At 43.5% G+C, this 24,351-nt stretch overlaps 1 protein-coding gene across 3 annotated transcripts in view; it reads left to right on the top strand.

Annotated features, from left to right (window-relative positions):
- Positions 1-24,049, top strand: part of LOC110534878 (E3 ubiquitin-protein ligase TRIM37) — a 40,056-nt gene extending 16,007 nt beyond the window's left edge. The window contains exons 11-25 of one of the 3 annotated variants that reach the window (XM_036989998.1): positions 196-246; positions 615-696; positions 2,886-2,962; positions 3,060-3,239; positions 3,347-3,461; positions 3,557-3,754; positions 4,607-4,743; positions 16,411-16,493; positions 17,618-17,806; positions 17,977-18,276; positions 19,419-19,574; positions 19,774-19,963; positions 20,572-20,681; positions 21,204-21,350; positions 21,630-24,049. In XM_036989998.1, coding sequence (XP_036845893.1) covers positions 196-246; positions 615-696; positions 2,886-2,962; positions 3,060-3,239; positions 3,347-3,461; positions 3,557-3,754; positions 4,607-4,743; positions 16,411-16,493; positions 17,618-17,806; positions 17,977-18,276; positions 19,419-19,574; positions 19,774-19,963; positions 20,572-20,681; positions 21,204-21,350; positions 21,630-21,688 — 2,074 coding nt within the window. In that variant the 3' untranslated portion in view covers positions 21,689-24,049. Of the gene's footprint in view, positions 1-195; positions 247-614; positions 697-2,885; positions 2,963-3,059; positions 3,240-3,346; positions 3,462-3,556; positions 3,755-4,606; positions 4,744-16,410; positions 16,494-17,617; positions 17,807-17,976; positions 18,277-19,418; positions 19,575-19,773; positions 19,964-20,571; positions 20,757-21,203; positions 21,380-21,629 lie in introns of all 3 variants that reach the window. The other 2 variants (XM_036989996.1, XM_036989997.1) reach the window with 2 other exon arrangements.
- Positions 24,050-24,351: the final 302 nt, after the last annotated feature.

Below are 24,351 nucleotides of genomic sequence, written 5' to 3'. Positions count from 1 at the left end.
TGTAGCTGTGTTTTTTTAAATTGTCGTCAAAGAAAAGAGGATCCACTTTTAGATATAGATGTTCAGTTCAATTTTGTATGGTTAGATATACATTTCCATTTGGATTATTCATAATGCAGCAAGATATTGTTATGCTTTTAATGGATATTTCATGACATTGAGAAGTGTAATTACGGAACAACTTTCTCTCCACAGTGAGCTGGTTCCTGCCTATGACTCAAGCACTTTTGTTCTGGCCAACTTCAGGTAGTTTTGAAAATGTTTGGATATGAGCTTGTGTATGCACAAGGAATAGAAATCGACAGTCTTTGAACATCAAACAAAACATATTTTAGCTTCTGTTTCTTGGAGAATAGTACAAACAGTACAAAGCACCCCGCTCATACCCCGCACAACCGCTCATACTTTATTTGGGGTTGCCAGGTCCAAGGCTCTGATTAAGTGCTTATGTTCCAGCTGCTAATTAAGGCAACCAGGGACACGTCGGCCCATGATGAGCAATTTCTCTCTCGTTGTGACACTTCACCAAGAAGCAGTTGAAATTGTATTTTTTAATGAATGGGTTCCTCTTATCTGACTTGTTTTTCTGCCTGTGTGTTGCGTTGTCCTTACAGCACCCTGAGACAGAGGGCAGATCCCGTCTATAGCCCCCCACTCCAGATATCTGGCATCTGCTGGAGACTCAAGGTTTATCCAGTGAGTAGACACCAACAATTGTGTGTTCTCTAATACTTAGTAGTAATTGCTACTAAACTACTAATGATCTCTTATGTTCATCGTATCTTACTCTAACTACTAGATTTGATATGTCATCTTTTTCACAACTAAGTTGACAATATTGGAGATTGTGAAAAACTCTCTGGTTTAATGTTCACCATAATTATGGGTTCTAGCAGCGAAGCTGGTTTCTTCTGGTTTATTATTATTATACCGGTTCTTCTTACAGGGAAAATGTAACATGCAAATTCCTGTGAGATGGTAAGGCAGAGGAGGGTGCAACTTGACATGATGATAAATGCCAATTGGCCACAAGGTGGCACTATAACAGGCACTTGAAATTGCATACTCTGAAAGGTAATGCGCCTCACCCCATATAACCTAGGGTCCTGAAATTCAGTGCATAGGGTCCCTCTTCTCACAAGGAACACATTTGCGTCAAGGACCCAGAAGGTCCGTCATCATGGATTTTACAGCATTTTGAATTTTGTGAAAAACACTTAAATCACATATCCTCCGGGACCACTGGGTCCATCTGGATGAACCTTCACATAGCATCTATGGACCAAGGTCTCAACTGAATATGTTCCAGACTAGCATGTCAAACAACATGGTGCTACTGACCAATAAATGTTCATGTGAGTGTTGCCTGGCACATCAATGCATATCAATCAGACATTAATACTTGTATTAACCAAACTTGTTCAAAACACTGTCAAGACTCAACATATGCAAGCATATTCAGATCGACTGTGTTGGAGCTAAAACGGCACATGTTTATATCTCTCCATCTGTTTGGCTTGGTGATGAAATTTGGCACACATGCTATGAGTCTAGCTAATCTGTAACGTATGGTTCAGTTTGGACACATGTTCTGTTGGACAAATAATAATTAATGCAAGGTTATTGCGGCCATATTGTTTGAGTAAGAGTCTTGGAAAATATTGTGTTTGAAGATAGATTATATATACCACATTTGGTGCCGATCAGTCTAGCGGTTTTGGAGAAAAAGCTTTAAAGTAGTCAATATCATAAAAAATAGCCCAAAGTATGCATATTGCATGATCTGATTTGTGGTATTTGGCAAGCGTGATAAAGAGTACAGAAGTAGCTCCTCTAGAGCGATGTGCCCACAGCTTGAATCCCAACATTGCTCCTTGCAGCTATATTTATTATGTTCCTTCTGCCAATTTGCTGAAACATTTTTAATTCCAGTTAGTTGGTAAGGGCTAGAAGGGTGCATCAAGGCCACACCCTCCCATGCAATTTGAACATAGGTCCGTCTCTTCACAAGGAAGAAATTGGCCTCGAACCCATAAGGTCCGCCATGATGGATTTTCCGCCATTTACAATTTTGTGAATTATACTTAATATGCTACTCTGGCACCGAAGGACCAATCTGCACAAAACTTGACATATGACCTCTGGACCAAGGTCTCTTAATGCTAATTTACACACTAGTATATCAAACAACTTGGCCGCTACTGACCAATAAACATTATTGTGGGCATGGTCTGGCACATAAATGTATATAAATCAGACACTGATGATCGTATTGTAACAACTTGGTACATATGTCCCAAACATATGCAAGCACATTCAAATCGACCACATGATGATGCTCTAACGGGCACATGTTTATATCTCTTGATCTGTTTGTCAGAGTGGTGAAATTTGGCACCCATGTTCAGGGATATGAGTCTAGCTAAGGTGTAAATTATGGTTCAGTTTGGCCACATCGTAGCGCTGTTGGACAGGAAAAAACATTAATGCAAGCTCATAGCCAATGAGCGTGCATGAAAAAAAAAAAATATATATATATATATATATATATATATATATATATATTTTTTTAAGCGGCCATATTGTTTGAGCTGGATTCCTGGAAAATATAGGATTTGAAGACATGGGTACATTGGTACATAGTATCTATCGGTCCATTTGGTTCTGGAGAAGAAGACGTGTAAAGTATTTAACTTTGAAAACTGGTGCTGCTCAATTAACCAAAATTGACCGATGTCGGTTCAATTATTTGAATTCCATTTTGTTCAGTTTTTTTCTGTCAACTCAATGTGAACATTGCACAGTTTCTCTAGAGATAAACCCGATCCAGCTTGAACCCCTGCTTGCTGCTTGCTGCTATATTGTGTGTTTGTTTTTCCCTTCAGGATGGCAACGGTGTGGTGCGCGGCAACTATCTGTCCGTTTTCTTGGAACTATCTGCAGGACTCCCTGAAACGTCAAAGTATGTTTTTTAAATTTATTGTCATTCTCTTTCTTTGAATTTAAGTTTTCACTTGAATTTATGTCACCTTCAACGTGTGTATTTTCTGTGTCTATAGATATGAGTACCGTGTGGAGATGGTCCATCAGGCCTCCAGCGACCCCACTAAGAACATCATCAGGGAGTTTGCATCAGACTTTGAGGTGGGGGAGTGCTGGGGCTACAATCGCTTCTTCAGACTTGACCTGTTGGCCAGCGAGGGCTACCTCAACATGCAGACTGACACCCTGGTCCTCAGGTTACCACTAATACTAATAGAGAGAAAGATGCCATTTCTAACTCTGGGTTTAGTGTCTTCATTGGAGTCATTTTTGACTGCTGAGTTGACTTTTCTCCCCTGAACAGGTATCAGGTGCGTTCGCCCACCTTCTTCCAGAAGTGCAGAGACCAGTACTGGTACATCAGCCAGCTGGAGTCAGCCCAGTCCAGCTACATCCAGCAGATCAACAACCTCAAAGAGGTGTGGGTTTTAGATCACCACAAATTAATCTCTAATTAATCTAAACTAAAATGATTTGCGTTAACTCATTGCATATTATTTCTCCATGTTGTCAGAGGCTGGCCATTGAGCTGTTCCGTAGGCAAAAGTCTCGCAGCTCGTCCCCTCCTGACCGGCGCCTGGGCACCTCGACCTCGGAGAGAGACTCCCGCTCAGGGAAAGGTCCCGTGGCTGAGGATGGCTGCCAGACCACTGCCACTGAGACCAAAGTGGAAGAGGAGGAGGAGGAGAAGACCCAGCACGATGACTCCAATGTGAGTCACTCAGACATTAGCACTTTGTCATCATATTCATGATGACCACAGAGGTTGTGGCGAAATCTGCACGGAGCCTTCACCCTGTATTGGTTCATATTTGTGATTCAAGATGGTGCACACAACACATGATCATAGTACCCAAACACACTGATTAGAGTGGTCGAAACAGTTAAATGTTGTGTGGATACGATAGTCTCCTTTGTATTTACACAGGGGAGCAACTTTCATTTTAGAAATGGGGGAGGATATAATATATATTATTTATATTTTATCCAGTCAGATAAACACCGCTCGGAGACGTCCGCAGGGTCCTAAAGCACACCGTTGCCTCGTTTTTTTTATCACATTCCAATGATAAAACTGGGGGGGGGGGCATATCCCCCCATCCCCAGTGAAAGTTGCTCCCCTGTATTCACATAACCACTGGGGTCGAAACATTGTTACATAAAAATCCAGGAAGCATATCATATGATGAATGGCATTATAAAAACAACTGGATGAAATTAGATTTCAGAGACACTTAATCATTCTGCCCCTTTTCCTCCTAAAATGTCTAGTCCTACTTAAGGGCTGACCTCAGCATGCATTATCATAAGGTGTCTCAAGAGGGAGATGGGGCACAGTAGAGGAGAAATGCTTGCTGTGTCAGCAGCTGAGCTCTAGGCTGCATGTTGTCTGAACATTGCGCTAATGTTGCATTAATGTTAAAGTATAGTCATGAGCTGATGGGGACCTTAAGCATGCACTATTTTATCAGATGAAGATCAAACACAGCAGAGTAGGAACAGCTGTGTCAGAGATTAAGCACTAAATGCTTTTATGTAAATGCTGCGCTAACGTTGTGGTCAGGAGCTGTCTGATGGGGACTTGGAAGTGGACTGTCTGACGGGGGACGAGGAGGTGAACCCTCTGGACGGTAGCAGCACCTCAGGCAGCTCCACGGCAACGAGCAACACAGAGGAGAACGACATCGACGAGGAGACCATGTGAGTGACCTAGCGCCACTATCACCCCTAACCACAGAGCTTTCTCTCTAGTTTTAGTCCCCCAATTATTTGGAGGGGGGGGAATGCAGAAATTATATCCACATCCTCAAATCAAACTTTATTTATCACATGCTCTGAATACAACAGGTGTAGTAGACCTTACTGTGAAATACTTACTTACAAGCCCTAAACCAACAATGCAGTAAAAAAATAGATAATATACTAAATTAAAAAATGTATAAAAAGTAAAATAACAATACCGAGGCTATATACAGGGGGTACCGGTATTGAGTTAATGTGCGGGGGTACAGGTTAGTTGAGGTAATTTGTACATGTCTGTAGGGGTAAAGTGACTATGCATATATAATAACCAGCGAGTAGCAGCAGTGTAAAAACAAATGGGGGGTCAATGTAAATAATCCAGTGGCCATTTGATTAATTGTTCAGCAGTCTTATGGCTTGGGGGTAGAAGCTGTTAAGGAGCTTTTTGGTCCTACACTTGGCGCTCCGGTACCGCTTGCCGTGCGGTAGCAGAGAGAACAGTCTATGACTTGGGTGACTGCCGTCTTTGACAATTTTTGGGGCCTTTCTCTGACACGGCATAGTATTATAACTCCTGGATGTCAGGAAACTTGACCCCAGTGATGTACTGTGCCATACTCACTGCCCTCTGTAGCGCCTACGGTCAGATGCCGAGCAGTTGTCATGCCAGGCGGTGATGGAATCGGTCAGGATGCTCTCGATCATTACATCGATCTTATCATTACAATGACTTGTTTGTGTCCCTCTGTCCCAACCTGGAATGTGCTAGTTAGAAAGAGTGTAGTTTTGATATGAGTCGTGTATGCGTACTTCATCAACCTGTTTTCAAACCCCTGAGCCCGAAGAGACTGTGTGGAGTGAAGGGCTGTTGCTGGAGCCTTAGTCTCACATGTTCTCTCTCTCTTCTCCACCCCCTCACTGTGAGCTCACCAGATGAGCCATCATTGAGTCATCACTGCTCCTCATACTGCCTGGCTGAGTGCAAAAAAACAACACGAAGCTCTCCAGCTCCAACCACGCACACTCATACACATACACTAGGGTTGAATATTTTCTAGAAAATCAACCAATTTTCTTTCCTGGGAAAATTGCAACCCTATCACGGTATTCCCATTCAAACCGGAAATGCTATTGAAAAGCATATAACATCAGCCTAAAATATGGACAGGAATCTAATGGTTTCTTGTTGTAGTTGTCACAATTTAATCAACTGAAAATGTCTGTCACCACACAATTTGTTGATGTAGTTTAGTTTAAATTTAAAAAAATGAGGTTATTAGCCTACAGACTAGTGAACATTACATTTGTTTTATCTTACCCCGGAAAGATGTTGGCCCCTTTCTCTCCCCTTGCACCTGGCTATCAGGGGAATTTCGGGAGGTTGTGTTTTTACTTTATGATAGTCACCACTTTAAGCAGGTTTTGTCACAGGGAACATATTTGATTCTCCGCTAAACAAACAGACAAGCAGATAGGCCTAGTAGTGGAGATTCAGTTGCTCAAATACCTGCCAATCTGACTAGTCAAACCCATGGATTCGCTTTTGTTATTGTGACATCATCATGTTGCAAATGTCTATTTCCTCATGCGTTAAGCAGGGGGACACGTCTGGCACTGCAGGATTTGAGTCCCTGGCGGCGTAGTGTGTTACTGATGGCTGGCTTTGTTACTTTGGTCACAGCTCTCTGCAAGTCATTCTCTAGGTCCCCCCGTGTGGTTCTGGGATTTTTGCTCACCGTTCTTGTGATCATTTTGACCCCACGGGGTGAGATCTTGCGTGGAGCCCCAGATCGAGGGAGATTCAGTGGTCTTGTATGTCTTCCATTTCCTAATAATTGCTCCCACAGTTGATTTCTTCAAACCAAGCTGCTTACCTATTGCAGATTCAGTCGTTCCAGCCTGGTGCATGTCTACAATTTTGTTTCTGATGTCCTTTGACAGCTCTTTGGTCTTGGCCATAGTGGAGTTTGGAGTGTGACTGTTTGAGGTTGTGGACAGGTGTCTTTTATACTGATAACAAGTTCATTAATACCATTAATACAGGTAACGAGTGGAGGACAGAGGAGCCTCTTAAAGAAGAAGTTACAGGTCTGTGAGAGCCAGAAATCTTGATTGTTTGTAGGTGACCAAATAGTTATTTTCCACCATAATTTGCAAATAAATTAATTAAAAATCCTACAATGTGATTTTCTGGATTTTTTTTCCTAATTTTGTCTGTCATAGTTGAAGTGTACGTATGATGAAAATTACAGGCCTCTCATCTTTTTAAGTGGGAGAACTTGCACAATTGGTGGCTGACTAAATACTTTTTTGCCCCACTGTATGTGTCTGAGGGTGTGTGTGTGTGTGTGTGTGTGTATATATGTGTCTGAGGGTGTTTGTGTGTGTGTATATATGTGTCTGAGGGTGTTTGTGTGTGTGTGTATGTATGTATATATATATATATATATATATATATATATATATATATATATATATATATATATGTATATGTATGTATGTATATATATGTATGTATATATATATAAAAAATATATGGGTGTTTGTGTGTGGCTGACTAAATACTTTTTTGCCCCACTGTACTAGGTAAACTGTTGACGTTACAATGTTTTTGTAATAACGTCATCTATTAACCTTTTAATAACAAAACAAAAATGACATACATTTTCATATTCCATATATCGTCATGACCACCGTTGTGGCTGACAGAAACCATTATTCCAAAGTCCCTTTATTTCATGTTTAATGTTCTGAGGCTGGTTCTCCATAGTAACAGGACAAAAGGAATTTGTCTGTGGCCTAAGATTTACCAGGGGCGTGAGGGGTCATAAAAACCCCACATCTTCAGACCCCTAGATCTCTCCTCTGTTGGGGTTGAGAGAGAATCTGTAGGGTTGTGGTCTCCTGTAACCTGACCAGATCAGGACAGTCTGTCATGTCTAGGGTGATCCTACTTGCAGGTGGGTAGTTAAGGCACTTGGAACAACTTGGCCCCTGAAGGCCAAAGCTTACATTGGGAACATTACTGGGCTGACCTAGCAAGTTCGGGAGAGGAGGCTGGGACTGGGCCCCTAAGGGGGTTTCAGGATCTATTGCCAACTTTCCAAAAATCGGGCTCGCTTCCGTCCCACGGGTGATCCTAGTATAAGACTTCATTAGGTCTTCCATTGCACGTGTGCGCCTGTGTACGTAGTAGGTGCACACGCCAAGGGAAATAAAACCAAGGATCCTGGTAACAGTCAGGATACCGTCCGGAACCGTCCAAGAGCGGGCGACAGACCAATCTTTTGGTCTGTAGTCAGTCGGGTCAACTAAGTGCCTCATCCCGTACGCTAAGATCAACAGTCATGGGTCCCTCGTACTGGATTTGGTTTTGAGTGGCTTGTGGTAATTCACGGGAACGGTTAGCAAAAGCATCCGGCATTTCAGTCTCGGTGTCTATCCTGTCGTCGGGAAGTTGGTCGAGAGTGAGGTCGTCTATGTGAACAATCGCCCCCTCTGGTACTTAACAAAAACAGGTTCAATTGGGCGTTCGTAAGTTTTTATTTTTTTATTTTTACCTTTATTTAACTAGGCAAGTCAGTTAAGAACAAATTCTTATTTTCAATGACGGCCTAGGAACAGTGGGTTCTGCCCCTGCCTGTTCAGGGGCAGAACGACAGATTTGTACCTTGTCAGCTCTGGGGTTTGAACTTGCAACCTTTCGGTTACTAGTCCCACTAGGCTACCCTGCCGCCCAAGTCATAGTGGCGGACGCGAACGGTGTGTTGACCAACCGTCGGTTCCCTACCACCTCCACTTGTGTGGTGGTGGCCCCATCCCTGGCTGTTTGTTTGGCTCTACAGCGTTCTTCGCTGGTGATAGCTTTAATACCACAAAGACGCTCAGTGTTATCCCTGACAAACGGTTTGCTAGGACAGTGGTAGTGGACATCTTTGGTTAGAGTACACATTAACAGGTTAGGGGTGTGAGAGAAATCTGTGTTGTTTTCCTGGTAAGCTACAACTGGGGGCGTGGCAATCTTTACGTGGATACTGTCGCGCCAAAATCCTACATTGAGAACTGTTTTCAATCTACAGATATTCTCCAGTTCAACAACCGGCAACGTCAGTTGAAATCCCACTTCATTACGATCAACATCAACTTGTATTGGGATGGCCGACCCCAGACTATAGGCCAAATGTGACTAATGGCCTTATTGACCTCAGCTACTTCAACCATGATATGTTGTGCACCAGATGGGCACTAGATATGAGGGGATTCTATTCATGGCCAAGTGGTCCATAGAAGAGCTAACTTCACAGAGAAAATCCCCCAGTAACAATCAAACCAATTGGACATGGGCATAGTCATGGTTCATGACCTCTGCTAGCTTTCCTACAGACAGGATAGTTTTTTCAGGAGAGTAGTGTGTGTGTTGACCACCAGAATAGTGTCCTGGAGAGACTTTCCCACATGTGGGCCTGTGCCTTCATCTTCTGCTGGATAAGTGGCATCTCTTCAGTAATCTCCCTAACATTCCTCTTGACTGTGGCTAGACTGACTGCGTTGACGGCAGTGGTACCTAGGGCAAATAGTGACCCTTGGACAGTTGGAAAGAACTCCACGAGGAGCCTGCCTGTTACGCGAATGCAGTCAGAAGCCAAGGTAAGTTGCTAGCTAGCATTTAAACTTATCTTATAAAAACAATCAATCAATCATAATCACTAGTTAACTACACATGGTTGATGATATTACTAGTTTATCTAGCGTGTCCTGCGTTGCATATAATCGATGCGGTGCGCATTCGCGAAAAGGAACTGTCGTTGCTCCAACGTGTACCTAACCATAAACATCAGTCAGTCTAGCCTTGGTTTCATGCATGTCAACATCAGAAGCCTCCTCCCTAAGTTTGTTTTACTCACTGCTTTAGCACACTCTGCTAACCCTGATGTCCTTGCCGTGTCTGAATCCTGGCTCAGGAAGGCCACCAAAAATTCTGAGATTTCCATACCAAACTATAAAATTTTCCGTCAAGATAGAACTGCCAAAGGGGGAGGAGTTGCAGTCTACTGTAGAGAGAGCCTGCAAAGTAATGTCATACTTTCCAGGTCCATACCCAAACAGTTCGCACTACTAATTTTAAAAATGACTCTCTCCAGATATAAGACTCTCACTGTTGCCGCCTGCTACCGACCCCCCTCAGCTCCCAGCTGTGCCATGGACACCATTTGTGAATTGATCGCCCCCCATCTAGCTTCAGAGTTTGTTCTGTTAGGTGACCTAAACTGGGATATGCTTAACACCCCGGCAGTCCTCAATCTCACACAAATCATCAAGGAACCCACCAGGTACAACCCTAAATCTATAAACAAGGGCACCCTCATAGACATCATCCTGACCAACTGGCCCTCCAAATACACCTCCACTGTCTTCAACCAGGATCTCTGCGATCACTGCCTCATTGCCTGTATCCGCTACATAGCCGCAGTCAAACGACCACCTCTCATTACTGTCAAACGCTCCCTAAAACACTTCTGTGAGCAGGCCTTTCTAATCGACCTGGCCCGGGTATCCTGGAAGGACATTGACCTCATCCCGTCAGTCGAGGATGCCTGGTCATTCTTTAAAAGTAACTTCCTCACCATTTTAGATAAGCATGCTCTGTTGAAAAAATGCAGAACTAAGAACAGATATAGCCCTTGGTTCACTCCAGACTTGACTGCCCTCGACCAGCCCAAAAACATCCTGTGGCGGACTGCAATAGCAGTATATGCAACTGTTCAGGGAAGTCAGGAACCAATACACGCAGTCAGTCAGAAAAGCTAAGGCTAGCTTCTTCAGGCAGAAATTTGCATCCTGTGGCTCCAACTCCAAAAAGTTCTGGGACACTGTGAAGTCCATGGAGAACAAGAGCACCTCCTCCCAGCTGCCCGCTGCACTGAGGCTAGGTAACACGGTCACCACCGATAAATCCATGATTATCGAAAACTTCAACAAGCATTTCTCAACAGCTGGCCATGCCTTCCGCCTGGCTACTCCAACCTCGGCCAACAGCTCCGCAGCTACTCGCCCAAGCCTCTCCAGGTTCTCCTTTACCCAAATCCAGACAGCAGATGTTCTGAAAGAGCTGCAAAACCTGGACCCGTACAAATCAGCTGGGCTTGACAATCTGGACCCTCTCTTTCTGAAACTATCCCCTGCCATTGTCGCAACCCCCATTACCAGCCTGTTCAACATCTCTTTCATATCGTCTGAGATCCCCAAGGATTGGAAAGCTGCCGCAGTCATCCCCCTCTTCAAAGGGGGAGACACCCTGGACCCTAACTGTTACAGACCTATATCCATCCTGCCCTGCCTATCTAAGGTCTTCGAAAGCCAAGTCAACAAACAGGTCACTGACCATCTCGAATCCCACCGTACCTTCTCCGCTGTGCAATCTGGTTTCCGAGCCGGTTCACCTCAGCCACGCTCAAGGTACTAAACGATATCATAACCGCCATCGATAAAAGACAGTACTGTGCAGCTGTCTTCATCGACCTTGCCAAGGCTTTCGACTCTGTCAATCACCATATTCTTATCGGCAGACTCAGTAGCCTCGGTTTTTCTGATGACTGCCTTGCCTGGTTCACCAACTACTTTGCAGACAGAATTCAGTGTGTCAAATCGGAGGGCATGCTGTCCGGTCCTCTGGCAGTCTCTATGGGGGTGCCACAGGGTTAAATTCTCGGGCCGACTCTTTTCTCTGTATATATCAATGATGTTGCTCTTGCTGCGGGCGATTCCCTGATCCACCTCTACGCAGACGACACCATTCTATATACTTCCGGCCCGTCCTTGGACACTGTGCTATCTAACCTCCAAACGAGCTTCAATGCCATACAACACTCCTTCCGTGGCCTCCAACTGCTCTTAAACGGTAGTAAAACCAAATGCATGCTTTTCAACCGTTCGCTGCCTGCACCAACACGCCTGACTAGCATCACCACCCTGGATGGTTCCGACCTTGAATATGTGGACATCTATAAGTACCTAGGTGTCTGGCTAGACTGTAAACTCTCCTTCCAGACTGATATCAAACATCTCCAATCGAAAATCAAATCTATAGTCGGCTTTCTATTCCGCAACAAAGCCTCCTTCACTCACGCCGCCAAACTTACCCTAGTAAAACTGACTATCCTACCGATCCTTGACTTCGGCGATGTCATCTACAAAATTGCTTCCAACACTCTACTCAGCAAACTGGATGCAGTTTATCACAGTGCTATCCGTTTTGTCACTAAAGCACCTTATACTACCCACCACTGCGACCTGTATGCTCTAGTCGGCTGGCCCTTGCTACATATTCGTCGCCAGACCCACTGGCTCCAGGTCCTCTACAAGTCCATGCTAGGTAAAGCTCCGCCTTATCTCAGTTCACTGGTCACGATGGCAACACCCACCCGTAACACGCGCTCCAGCAGGTGTATCTCACTGATCATCCCTAAAGCCAACACCTCATTTGGCCGCCTTTCGTTCCAGTTCTCTGCTGCCTGTGACTGGAACGAATTGCAAAAATCGCTGAAGTTGGAGACTTTTATCTCCCTCACCAACTTCAAACATCTACTATCTGAGCAGCTAACCGATCGCTGCAGCTGTACATAATCTATCGGTAAATAGCCCACCCATTTTTACCTACCTCATCCCCATACTGTTTTTATTTATGTACTTTTCTGCTCTTTTGCACACCAATATCTCTACCTGTACATGACCATCTGATCGTTTATCACTCCAGTGTTAATCTGCAAAATTGTAATTATTCGCCTACCTCATGCCTTTTGCACACAATGTATATAGACTCCTTTTTTTCTACTGTGTTATTGACTTGTTAATTGTTTACTCCATGTGTAACTCTGTGTTGTCTGTTCACACTGCTATGCTTTATCTTGGCCAGGTCGCAGTTCTCAACTAGCCTACCTGGTTAAATAAAGGTGATATTTAAAAAAAAAAAAAAAAAAAATTCAATCTATGCCTTTCTTAACATCAATACACAAGTATATATTTTTAAACCTGCATATTTAGCTAATATTGCCTGCTAACATGAATTTATTTTAACTAGGAAAATTGTGTCACTTATCTTGCAACAGAGTCAGGGTATATGCAGCAGTTTGGGCCGCCTGGCTCGTTACAAACTGTGTGAAGACTATTTATTCCTAGCAAAGACAGCCAACTTCGCCCAACGGGGGATGATTTAACAAAAGCGCATTTGCGAAAAAAGCACAATCGTTGCACGACTACCTAACCATAAACACCAATGCCTTTCTTAAAATCGATACACAGAAGTATATATTTTTAAACCTGCATATTTAGCTAAAAGAAATCCAGGTTAGCAGGCAATATTAGCCAGGTGAAATTGTGTCACTTCTCTTGCGTTCATTGAACGCAGAGTCAGGGTATATGCAACAGTTTAGGCCGCCTGGCTCGTTGCGAACTAATTTGCCAGAATTTTACGTAATTATGACGTAACATTAAAGGTTGTGCAATGTAACAGGAATATTTAGACTTATGGATGCCACCCGTTAGATAAAATACAGAACTGTTCCATATTTCACTGAAAGAATAAACATTTTGTTTTCGAGATAATAGTTTTCCTGGATTCGACCATATTAATGACCTATGGCTCGTATTTCTGTGTGTTATTATGTTATAATTAAGTCTATGATAGAGAAGTCTGACTGATCGATGGTAGGCATTCATTCAAACAGCACTTTCGTGCGATTTGCCAGCAGCTCTTCGCAATGCTTCAAGCATTGTGCTGTTTATGACTTCAAGCCTATCAACTCCCGAGATTAGGCTGGTGTAACCGATGTGAAATGGCTAGCTAGTTAGCGGGGTTCAAACGTCACTCACTCGGACACTTGGAGTAGTTGTTCCCCTTGCCCTGCATGGGTAACGCTGCTTCGAGGGTGGGAGCGAGGAGAGGGATGGAAGCTATACTGTTACACTGGCAATACTAAAGTGCCTATAAGAACATCCAATAGTCAAAGGTATATGAAGTACAAATCGTATAGAGAGAAATAGTCCAATAAATCCTATAATAACTACAACCTAAAACTTCTTACCTGGGATTATTGAAGACTCATGATAAAAGGAACCACCAGCTGTCATATGTTTTCATGTTTTGAGCAAGGAACTTAAACGTTAGCTTTCTTACATGGCACATATTGTACTTTTACTCCCCCAACACTTTGTTTTTGCATTATTTAAACCAAATTGAACATGTTTCATTATTTATTTGAGGCTAAATTGATTTTATTTATGTTCTATATTAAGTTAAACTAAAAGCGTTCATTCAGTATTGTTGTAATTGTCATTATTACAAATAAATACATTTAAAAAATTGGCCGATTAATCGGTATCGGCTTTTTTTGGTCCTCCAATAATCGGTATCAACGTTGAAAAATCATAATCGGTCGACCTCTAGTACCTACACATTATTACATGTGGACCGTATACATAAACACTCACAGAAGGGCTTCCTACGTATTCATACAGACATGGATGCATATATATATATATATATATATATATATATATATATATATATATATATATATATATACACACACACACACAGACCCATGTCTGTAGGGGGAAACTACAGTCAATTGACATCCCCACTCTCTGCCCACAAGGCACTTCACTCACTCAATGCTGTAGGTCCGGTAGGGCTTATTATAAAAAAAAAATTATCTGGTTGGACAGATGCTCTGGGATGTGTTGCTCCGTCATTCCCCTGTCTATAAATGCGCTGAGTGGTGCGGCGGCGAGTGAGACGCTCTGCTGGAGATCTGACTCATGTTGTACTGGAGTCTGATACAATAGCTGCTGTGTTTCCCTTGTTATCCCCTCTTCTCCCCCAGGGCATACCTAGGAATGTGTACAGGGCTTTCTTAAGCAGACCAATTTAAACCAGCATGCATTAAGTACATGCAGACACATGGACACCTTACTTGGAATACTCTCAAATGGGCACGCACATCCCATGGGGCCATTTGGCCCCTGCTAAAAGAACAGAATGACTTGTCATGAAGCTGTACCATTCCAGAGAGAACATTGCCGTGCACTGTCCATCCAGTTCATCAGTAGAGAGAGTGCGTTCAGAAAGTATTCAGACCCCTTGACTTTTTCCACATTTTGTTACGTTACAGCCTTATTCTAAAATGAATTAAATTGTTTTTTCCTTCTCATCCATCTACACATAATACCCCATAATGACAAAGCAAAAACAGGGTTTTAGACATTTTGGACATAAAAAAATAAATTATATTACATTTACATAAATATTCAGTTTTTTATTTTTTACTCAGTACTTTGTTGAAGCACCTTTTGGCAGTGATTACAGCCTCAAGTCTTTTTGGGTATGACGCTACAAGCTTCGCACACCTGTATTTGGGGAGTTTCTCCCTTCTCTGCAGATCCTCTCAAGCGCTGTCAGGTTGGTTGTTTTCAGGTCTCTCCAGAGATGTTCGATTGTGTTCAAGTCCGTGCTCTGGCTGGGCCGCTCAAGGACATTGAGACTTGTCCAGAAGCCACTCATTCGTTGTCTTGGCTGTGTGCTTAGGGTCCTTGTCCTGTTGGAAGGTGAACCTTCACTACAGTCTGAGGTCCTGAGTGCTCTAGAGCATATTTTCATCAAGGATCTCTCTGTACTTTGCTCTGTTCATCTTTCCCTCGATCCTGACTAGTCTCCCAGTCCCTGCCACTGAAAACTACCCCACAGCATGATGTTGCCACCACCATGCTGCACCGTAGGTATGGTGCCAGGTTTCCTCCAGATGTGACGCTTGGCATTCAGGCCAAGAGTTCAACCTTGGTTTCATCAGACCAGAGAATGTTGTTTCTCATGGTCAGTCCTTGAGGTGCCTTTTGGCAAACTCCAAGTGGGTTGCCATGTGCCTTTTACTGAGGAGTTGCTTCCATCTGGCCACTCTGCCATAAAGGCCTGATTTTAATTACATTTGCAAACATTTCTAAAACCAGTTTTAAGCTTTGTTATTATGGGGTATTGTGTGTAAATTGAGGAAACATTTTAATTTTAGAAAAAGGCTGTAATGTAACAAAATGTGGGAAAAGTGAAGGAGTCTGAATACTCTCCGAATGCACTGTATATAGCTGGTCTGTTCTAACACGGAGCACTTTGTGTCTAATCACCCTAAGAAGCTTATTGATGAGGGAACACTTCTCTGTGTGATTTAGGGAGTCCTGGACACACTTTCTAATTTGAGTTGCTGGTCAAGCCAAGGTCTTGCATAAGCTGATTTATTAGTTGGCTCATAATGTCATCTCCCGGTCTTAGTATTGGCCAAGGAACGGAATGTTCCTTAAGTGGGGTTGATTGAACGTGCACAGTTTCTATATCTTTAGAGGCCCACGTAGGGAACCAAATGTCCCCAAATGGTAATTTCTTGTAACAATAAATCGGCAAATGAAACCAATTGATCAGCTCAATCAATTGAAATGATAGGTAGACCTTTTTCATGTGTTGCCATGGTTTAGGCATCCGTCAGTTTTAGTGGTAGTTGTCCGCTAAAGGTTTAGTCTTATTTTGACCCTGACATTGTAGCAACGTTCCCAGTCCAGATATTGATGGTCTCTGGTTCTCAGGTCTGGGGAGAATGATGTGGAGTTCAGTGGGAACCTGGAGATGGAGGAGGGAGAACTGCCTGACGATGTGGCAGGGGCAGCAGGTAACCTCCTCCTCCACTTTGTCTCTACTCCCTCCTTTTCCCCCTCCCTTTTCTTTCTATCCCCTTCTCTCACCCTTTCTGTATGCCATCTTTCTCTCCTCTTTTTGATCTAGTTATATCTCTCTCACTCATCAGATCTCTTTAGTGTAATGGGGCTTAAAGACGATGACTCATTGTCAGTGTGATGACTTGTCATGGGTGCTGATGTGGAACGTTTTAAGTGTGTTGTGTGGAAAGGTGGTCGCTTCAGTGGATTAATGGGGATTAAAACGCAACCAAAGGGGAGTGTAAAGGGCTGCATAACAATGCTTAGATTTGCATGCATGAAGTGTGTCCTGTTAGAAGCCTACTCTTCAGTACTTTGATAACTGATTTCAACTTTAGCAATTCAGAATTGGCCGCCCTTAAACTCTGACATGTTGGCTGTCTCTTTTACTTACTATCTGACTCTCTCCTCTGAAAGGAAAATATCCATAATTACATGTCCCATATTGGTTTATTTACATTTATTCATTAAACATTGGCTGCAAAGTGGATTATTGTCCCCGCTGCCATTTCCAATCTCTGATCTCTCCTCTTCTCAAATGCTCATTGTATGCAGACCTTAATGATTTTTCTACTGCTCTCTCATAGCTGTTTTTATTTTACCTTTATTTAACTAGGCAAGTCAGTTAAGAACACATTCTTATTTTCAATGACGGCCTAAGAACAGTGGGTTAACTGCGTTGTTCAGGGGCAGAACGACAGATTTTTACCTTGTCAGCTTGGGGATTCGATTTCGCAACCTTTCGGTTACTAGTCCAACACTCTAACCACAAGGCTACCTGCTGCCCCTATGACATGGCTAGAGTTTGTGGAGGAGTTATCTTGTCTGAAATGGGCCTACTGTAACTCGTAATGGAGCGTGAGCTGTTGAGCAGCCACAGCGCTCCTCTGTGTGATAAACCTAGTAAATAAAGATTTCCTTTTGCAACTAGTATGCATTATGCCCTGTTCCAAACTTATTCAAAGCGTTAGTTGACTCATCCAGTATAGTTCACTTTTGGTCTCCAATTCCCATTTGCAACTGTCTCCTCACCGTTGTATCTCTGAACATACCTCTGACTCTCCCCTGTCTCTCCCAGGAGGCTCTAACCATGGGGCCAGGTGTCTGAGGCGTGGTGGAGGTCTCTCCTCCGCTGGCAGCAACAACAGTCTGCTGGAGATTGACCCAGTCATCCTCATCCAGCTATTGGACCTCAAGGAACACAGCAACGTGGAGTCACTATGGGGCCTTCAGCCCAGACCTCCTGCTTCCCTGTTGCACAGCCAAGGTAGGTGGTCTCTCTCACGGCGTATCCGGTGTATGTGACAATACAACATATTTTTTTCTACTCTGTACTGTATAGCCAAGCTAGGGCACAGTCACAAACATTAGGACAAGTGCTAATAGCCACTTAATCTCTTCATCGTGCTTGTCCCTCTCCTCTATACCTCTCTTCAGTCCAAGTCCACTCCAGAAAGGAGCGGGGCGAGCGCCGGCCTCAGGCAGTGAGGAGGGGAGCCCCAGACTCAGGGGTCCTGATCCGGCTCAAGGCCCAGATGGCTGAGGTGCGCAGTAAGATGACGGATGTCAAGTTTCAGCTGGAGGCGCGGGGGGAGGCCAGGGTAGGACCCTCTGGAAGAGCCACAGGGGAACAGGGGCCCTCTTACCACGCAGACTCAGACCTAGGGCCCAGCAGAAAGTCCACAGAGCTGGATCTGATCGGGAAAGGACCTGGGGCCTCCAGACACTGTCGCTCTGGTGAGTGGTGCTCAGGATTGGGGAGTAACAGATTACATGTAAAATATCTTTGACACCTTTTCTGTTTTCTCAGTGACATTCAAATTAGCATTGAAAAAAAGGTCAAGTTTAAGTTTGTTCCGCCTGAGCAAGTCTGACCACAAGTCTGAGACCACTATGATGACACACCAAATGTGTTAGTGGATCACAGGACAAGAGCAGGAATAGGCTTTTGTAGGCTACAGTCCAAGCTATGTCTTACAATGGTGCGACTGCTGTCGGGATCCAAAGATTATCCAATTTGCAGCATGACACCTCCTTTTGCATATAGTTGATCAGGCTGTTGATTGTGGACTGTGGAATGTTGTCCCAGTCCTCTTCAATGGCTGTGAGAAGTTGCTGGATATTGGCGGGAACTTGAACACACTGTTGTACACGTCAATCCAGAGCATCCCAAACATGCTCAATAGGTGACATGTCTGGTAAGTATGCAAGCCATGGAAGAACTGGGACATTTTCAGCTTCCAGGAATTGTGTACAGATTCTTGCGACATGGGGCTGTGCATTATCATGCTGAAACATGAGGTGATGAATGGCACGCAATGGGCCTCAAGATCTCGTCACGGTATCTCTGTGCATTCAACTTGCCATCGATAAAATGCAATTGTGTTCGTTGTCCGTAGCTTATGCCTGCCCATACCATAATCCCACAACTTTGACATCGGTTGTGTCTGTGGGGCCTGGGGACGTACAGCCAATTTCTCTAAAACGATGTTGGAGGTGGTTTCGGTAGAGAAATTAACATTAAATTCTCTGGTAACATCTCAGGTGGACATTCCTGCAGCCAGCATGCCAATTGCACGCTCCCTCAACTTGAGACATATGTGGTATTCTGTTGTGGGGCAAAACTGCACATTTTAGTGGCCTTTTAGTGTCCCCAGTTAAGTTTACAATTTTGGACAGGTAACTGTAACTGATTACATTTAGAAAGTAACTTACCCAACCCTGTTGGTGCTATACATCTTCACTGTACACAATACACTCTACAATCTGTGGAATTGAATAGCATTTCACAGCACTTTCTACGGTTGACTCTGAACAGCCAACTGGGGAGCTATCGACTGCTCAGTCAGATGTTCATCCAACTGTGGTTTGTGTGGCAGGAGGGAAGAAGGCCTTGTCTCCCAAGCAGGAGGGCAGCAGGCTGGGCCTGAGAAGAGCTACAGACGGAGTGGAGAAGGAGTCAAGAAGCCAGAGCGGTGAAGAGTTGTCCAGTGATCAAAGCCTCTTCCCCAGGGACACCCCCAATGGATCAGAAGGTCAGTAGTAAACCCAGGTAGAGGTTGGGTTAGCAGGGTTTAGACCTGCACCAGTGATGACACACCGCCATGGCTCCACCTAAGTACCCAAATGTATGGTTGTCACGTGTCGCACTAATTTGTAAAACATTCATGCAATGCACCAAAAGCGAATTAATTCTGACTGACCAGTGTTTCCCTGTGCTGTGTCATACTGTAGGAGCCCTGAAGCCACACAGCGTGCACAGCTCCCCTCCTTCTCTGGGCAGCTCATCGTCATGCTACGACAGCAAGCCCTGCATTTCCAAACACGACCAGGAGCAGCTCTACGGGGCTGACCTGTACGCTCCGGGGGGCCTCAACGGCATCTCCACCTCCACCATAGCACGACCCAGGACCCAGCCCATGGGGTAAGACTATAACACCCTGTTCCTAAATCTAACCCTAGCCCTTATGCATTAGTGGCGATTCCATTACATTTTCCCACTTCAAAAACAAAGTTTTTCTATAGTCCAGGTGCTTGGAGAAGGGCACATGATAATTGAAAAGTATACTTGACAATTGAGAAAATTAACTCCCTTTAAACCAACGTTTTGGTCATTATTTATTTATCAAGTGTTTACCCCCTGCCAAAGCCTCTCCAATTTAACCATTTGTTTTAGGCATTATATTTGTTTTGAGCCACAGTGATACTCTTTGTTTTATTACTTTACTGTGCCAACCTATTTGGACTACTGCTGATCTAGCTAACTAGACTGGAATTTATGAATTTATGCACCACCCTATTTTGGGATTAAATTGGTTTTCCCAACGGACAAAGCAAGACTGAGAGTGAGCTTTTCTCTAAACTGTTTAGGTTTGAAATAGACCAGCAACTAGTGGTGAAATTATTAGCTTTCACTCTTGCCAAAAGTATCCCTACAGTACCTTTTAGAAAGAAAGGAAGAAAATGATTCCCATGTGTATTGAAATCAATATCACTTGTGGTTTAAACAAATGGCAAATCAACCTCCCTTAGGTCCGGCCTGCTGACGGACAGCTCTCTGGACTGTGACTTGGAGGAGACGGCTGAGGTCCGCCAGTCACTGCTCTCCCTGGCAGAGGGACCCTCTTCACGCCCTGATGAAAGTGAGCCGTACTGCTCTAACCCCCCTCTTCCTCTACCTCGACCCTCCTCTATGGAGGAATGCTATTGTGACGGCAGTAAGGATTGAGCTCCACTTTTCATCTGTGGATAAAATATACTGTAATCTAATACCATACTGGAGGTAGAGTTAAAAGCTTCTTGGTGACGGGAATTTTAAGGGATGTTTATTCTGCAGTTTTAGCCCTAATGATCAGTTGGTATCTGTAGCGAGACAGAGAGGAGGTGTCTATTCTGCCCTGTGCAGGATGAGCTGTGCTCTTGGCGGTGATGGTGTTTCCCTTACCTCGGAGATGCCGCTATATTGGTCTTGGTGGTTCCCCCACTCTGTTACATGTACCTTTTCTCCCTCTTTCTATCTTTCTGCTGTTTTCCTTTCTGTCCCTTCGGCCTCCTCTTTTGTTGACCTATGTGCCCTTTCTCTCCTTTTTCTGTTTGCCTCTCTCGTTCTCTCTGTCACTATGATTTCCCTTATCCTTTGTGCCCTCGTTCTTTCTGTCTGTCAGGTCATCTTGTCCATAAGCAGACGGTGGTGCTGCTGCCAGGTATGAGCAGTGACAGTGAGATCGACTGTGACACGGAGAACGAAGATGAGGTGGTAGCCCTGGAGGCTGGAGACTGTCGCTATGATGCCCAGGCACTGCCCTGTGCAGGTCAATATTGTTACCTGCCACACACACACGTGTGTGTATATGTGTATATATATATATATGTATGTATATATGTGTGTATGTATGTATGTATGTGTGTGTGTGTGTGTGTGTGTGTGTGTGTGTAACCCCTTCACACAATCACTTAAACACACATACATTAGTGTGGGATCTCATTTCTGCACACTTAACACATTTTAGCCTCAAATCAGCTTGCCAGTACTGTGGAAGGAAATTAATGCTATGCTCAGTGTTTTAAATGCTTCTGTTCTTTCCTCCCAGGGGCCCAGTTGAACTCTGACGACCTGTGCTTCACCACAGGAGAGAACACAGAGAGGTGATTCCCCTCCAACATGGCCTCCACAGCCGGTCTAAACAGTGGCCATCGCCATATGGGCACTGGAGAGCAGTGTATATAACTTTTTAATGTACACAAGCACTTGTGTAGACACTTGCATGCAGTCATTCTAGTCACCGGCAACCCCAAATGCAATGAGAATGCTACAACTCACTAAGTGAGCACCTTGATGATGACTGCAAAATATGTAAATATATTTGATCACTTTTATTAATCTCCATTTATATTTAAATGTAAATTGGATTAAATATGAGTTAGAATGGGGCGAGGAACAATATATTTGCGAGAGACATTCTTTAGGCTGTCGTTGTGAAAAGTAAAATAGTAACATTTTATCATATGTAACTAACCTCATGGTTGATGTTTGCAACGTGGTCTGGACATCGTGAGCTCTGGTGAATTTTGAGAATTAAGCACAGTACACCTGCTTCACAACAGAAAGACAACCTTAAAATCTCTCTGCCTTTCTGATTCAATGAGGTGCTATTGATGTGTTTGTGTGGAGGAGCACAGTCAGGCAGGCATCACACAGTGCTGTAATGAACACCCCATTCTTGAAAACAGTCTGAACGAACGCCTTGAAGTGGACACATTTAGTACCTTTATTCCTGTTTCACCATTGATTTAAAACTTGTTAGGAAGTCCCTTTCTGTGCAAATCATATCATTGCAAACTACTGTATTTCGTCTGCTACTCCCGGTAGATTGGAGTTGCTTGCCCCCCAGTAAATCTTTCAGAACAAGAACCAGTTTTTCTGCTGTGTAGACACATTGAAGGATGTATCAATGGTACGTCCTTCTCTGGCATGTGTAAGAGATTGCTACCTTCTGAATGGGTATTGAGTAGTTTCTTAGTAGAACATTAGGCATGACTCTTGTTCACCGTAGCGGATTTTGCCTGACTTGATGATTCACACTGAACTTTCTTGGTTGACAGTCTGGGCTTCAAGTGCTTTTTAACCTTGTCTTGTAATTAAACATCAAAGCTGATGTACCTTATCCGTACATACAGGGTTCTTTCTTTCACCAGAAAGTGTTTTCTGCAGCCCTTGTCAAGTCAAGATGACCTCTGTAACATAGGCATGTATGTAGGTGGTGTTTTTGAGTTTTCTGCGCTGCGATCTCAACTCTTTTTCTGTATTGTGTGCGCAACTCCTCCCAGTTCAGCTATTCTGCTCATCTTTGAAAAAATGGGTCCATGCAAATTCACACCTTTTGACTTCTATGAAGCAGATATCATTTTGTTTTTCAACTTGGTGGATTCCTTTTCTCTTTTCAAAAAAATGGATCCAAATGTCACATTCCGTCGTCTTGATTCTAGATGATTTTATTTTGCTTGTTTTCTGGGCACAATTTGACCAATGCAATATTTGGAAAGTAATTTGTTTGACAGAGACATGTGTAAATAAGTGTTTGTTTTGTACAAAGGCTTCCCAATAGTGATGTGAAGTGTTCTGTTCTTTAAAGCATGTCATTGGAGCAATTTTCTTTCAATATCCTTTTTTGCCCATCAGAGGGTGCCATCTCTTCCTTGTAGTTGATCTTTGCTGTGTGACCGTGGACCATTTTATTTACACAGTAACATTTTATTATTTTCAACCCTTGAAAAGCAATCTGACGACCACACTAGCATCCACATGGACATCATAGCAGAAACTGTACTCTTTGCCAGTGTTCATTGTTCTCCATGGTACAAAGACTTTCTTCATTTAAATGTATACTGAAGAGGTGACCACACTGAATTTGTAAACATTTCTATCTCTTGAAAGGGAGATGTGTAAGATGTCTCAAAGTATACTGGTGTGCATTGACTAATAAGGAAATATGTTCTAAATGCCTGAATGGAGAGCTCAGTGGTTTACACTATAAATATCTTCCTTCAGCTGTAGGATGCCTGATGTTTACCCCCAGCTGCACAGCCTCCTAATGTTCCATCATGTGTGCCTAAAACTGCATGGCTTCAATGGAGTTGAACAGGCAGACGGGGGGTGGACAATATGCTTTAAACGTCTTATTGTGCCCTTGTATATACAGCTCCAGATTCATCCTGATATGGTCTAATTGTATCTATTTCACTGTCAGTTCACTATGCACATTTCTGTTTGTGCCCAGGTTTTAGCTGTGTGTTTGTCTGAGTGGGAAAGGGCTGACTTAGGAAAGGTACTAGAAAGAGGGTGATTAGATGGTTTCAAGTGTTCATGCTTTCCTTTGTGTCTACCATGAGTGTTTATTTTATATTGTCCCAGAATGCAGTGGGATTTTTATTTGTTGGGTATGTGTCATTTTTTGTTGTAACTAATAGAATATGACATTTAACAAATAAAATATTTTATGGTTTCTTGAAACTGAATGTGTGTTACCTAAATATGGAAATACTTATGAAATGGCTGAATTTATGTAACAATGAAAATCCTGCTTTTGTTTTATCCAACTGTATGAGAGCTCCATTGCAGATGAGGGGTAACTCCCACTGTTGTGGTTGCCTCCACGTCTCTTGAGTTCTGCATTGTATAGGAGGGTGGGTGGTAGGGGCTTAGTGTGCCAGGTTGGCGTGGCTAGAGATTGAGCTCAACAGAGATTACTTGAGTGAACTTTGGCACCTGCCATGTCCTGCTTGCATCTGGCCAGCACCAACTCTTCCTTCTTT

This window comes from Oncorhynchus mykiss, chromosome 10 (assembly GCF_013265735.2).
Source record: "Oncorhynchus mykiss isolate Arlee chromosome 10, USDA_OmykA_1.1, whole genome shotgun sequence".
Classification (NCBI taxonomy): Eukaryota; Metazoa; Chordata; class Actinopteri; order Salmoniformes; family Salmonidae; genus Oncorhynchus; species Oncorhynchus mykiss.
Note: the sequence above shows the minus strand (reverse complement) of the source record. Positions and strands in the feature narration are given on the sequence as shown.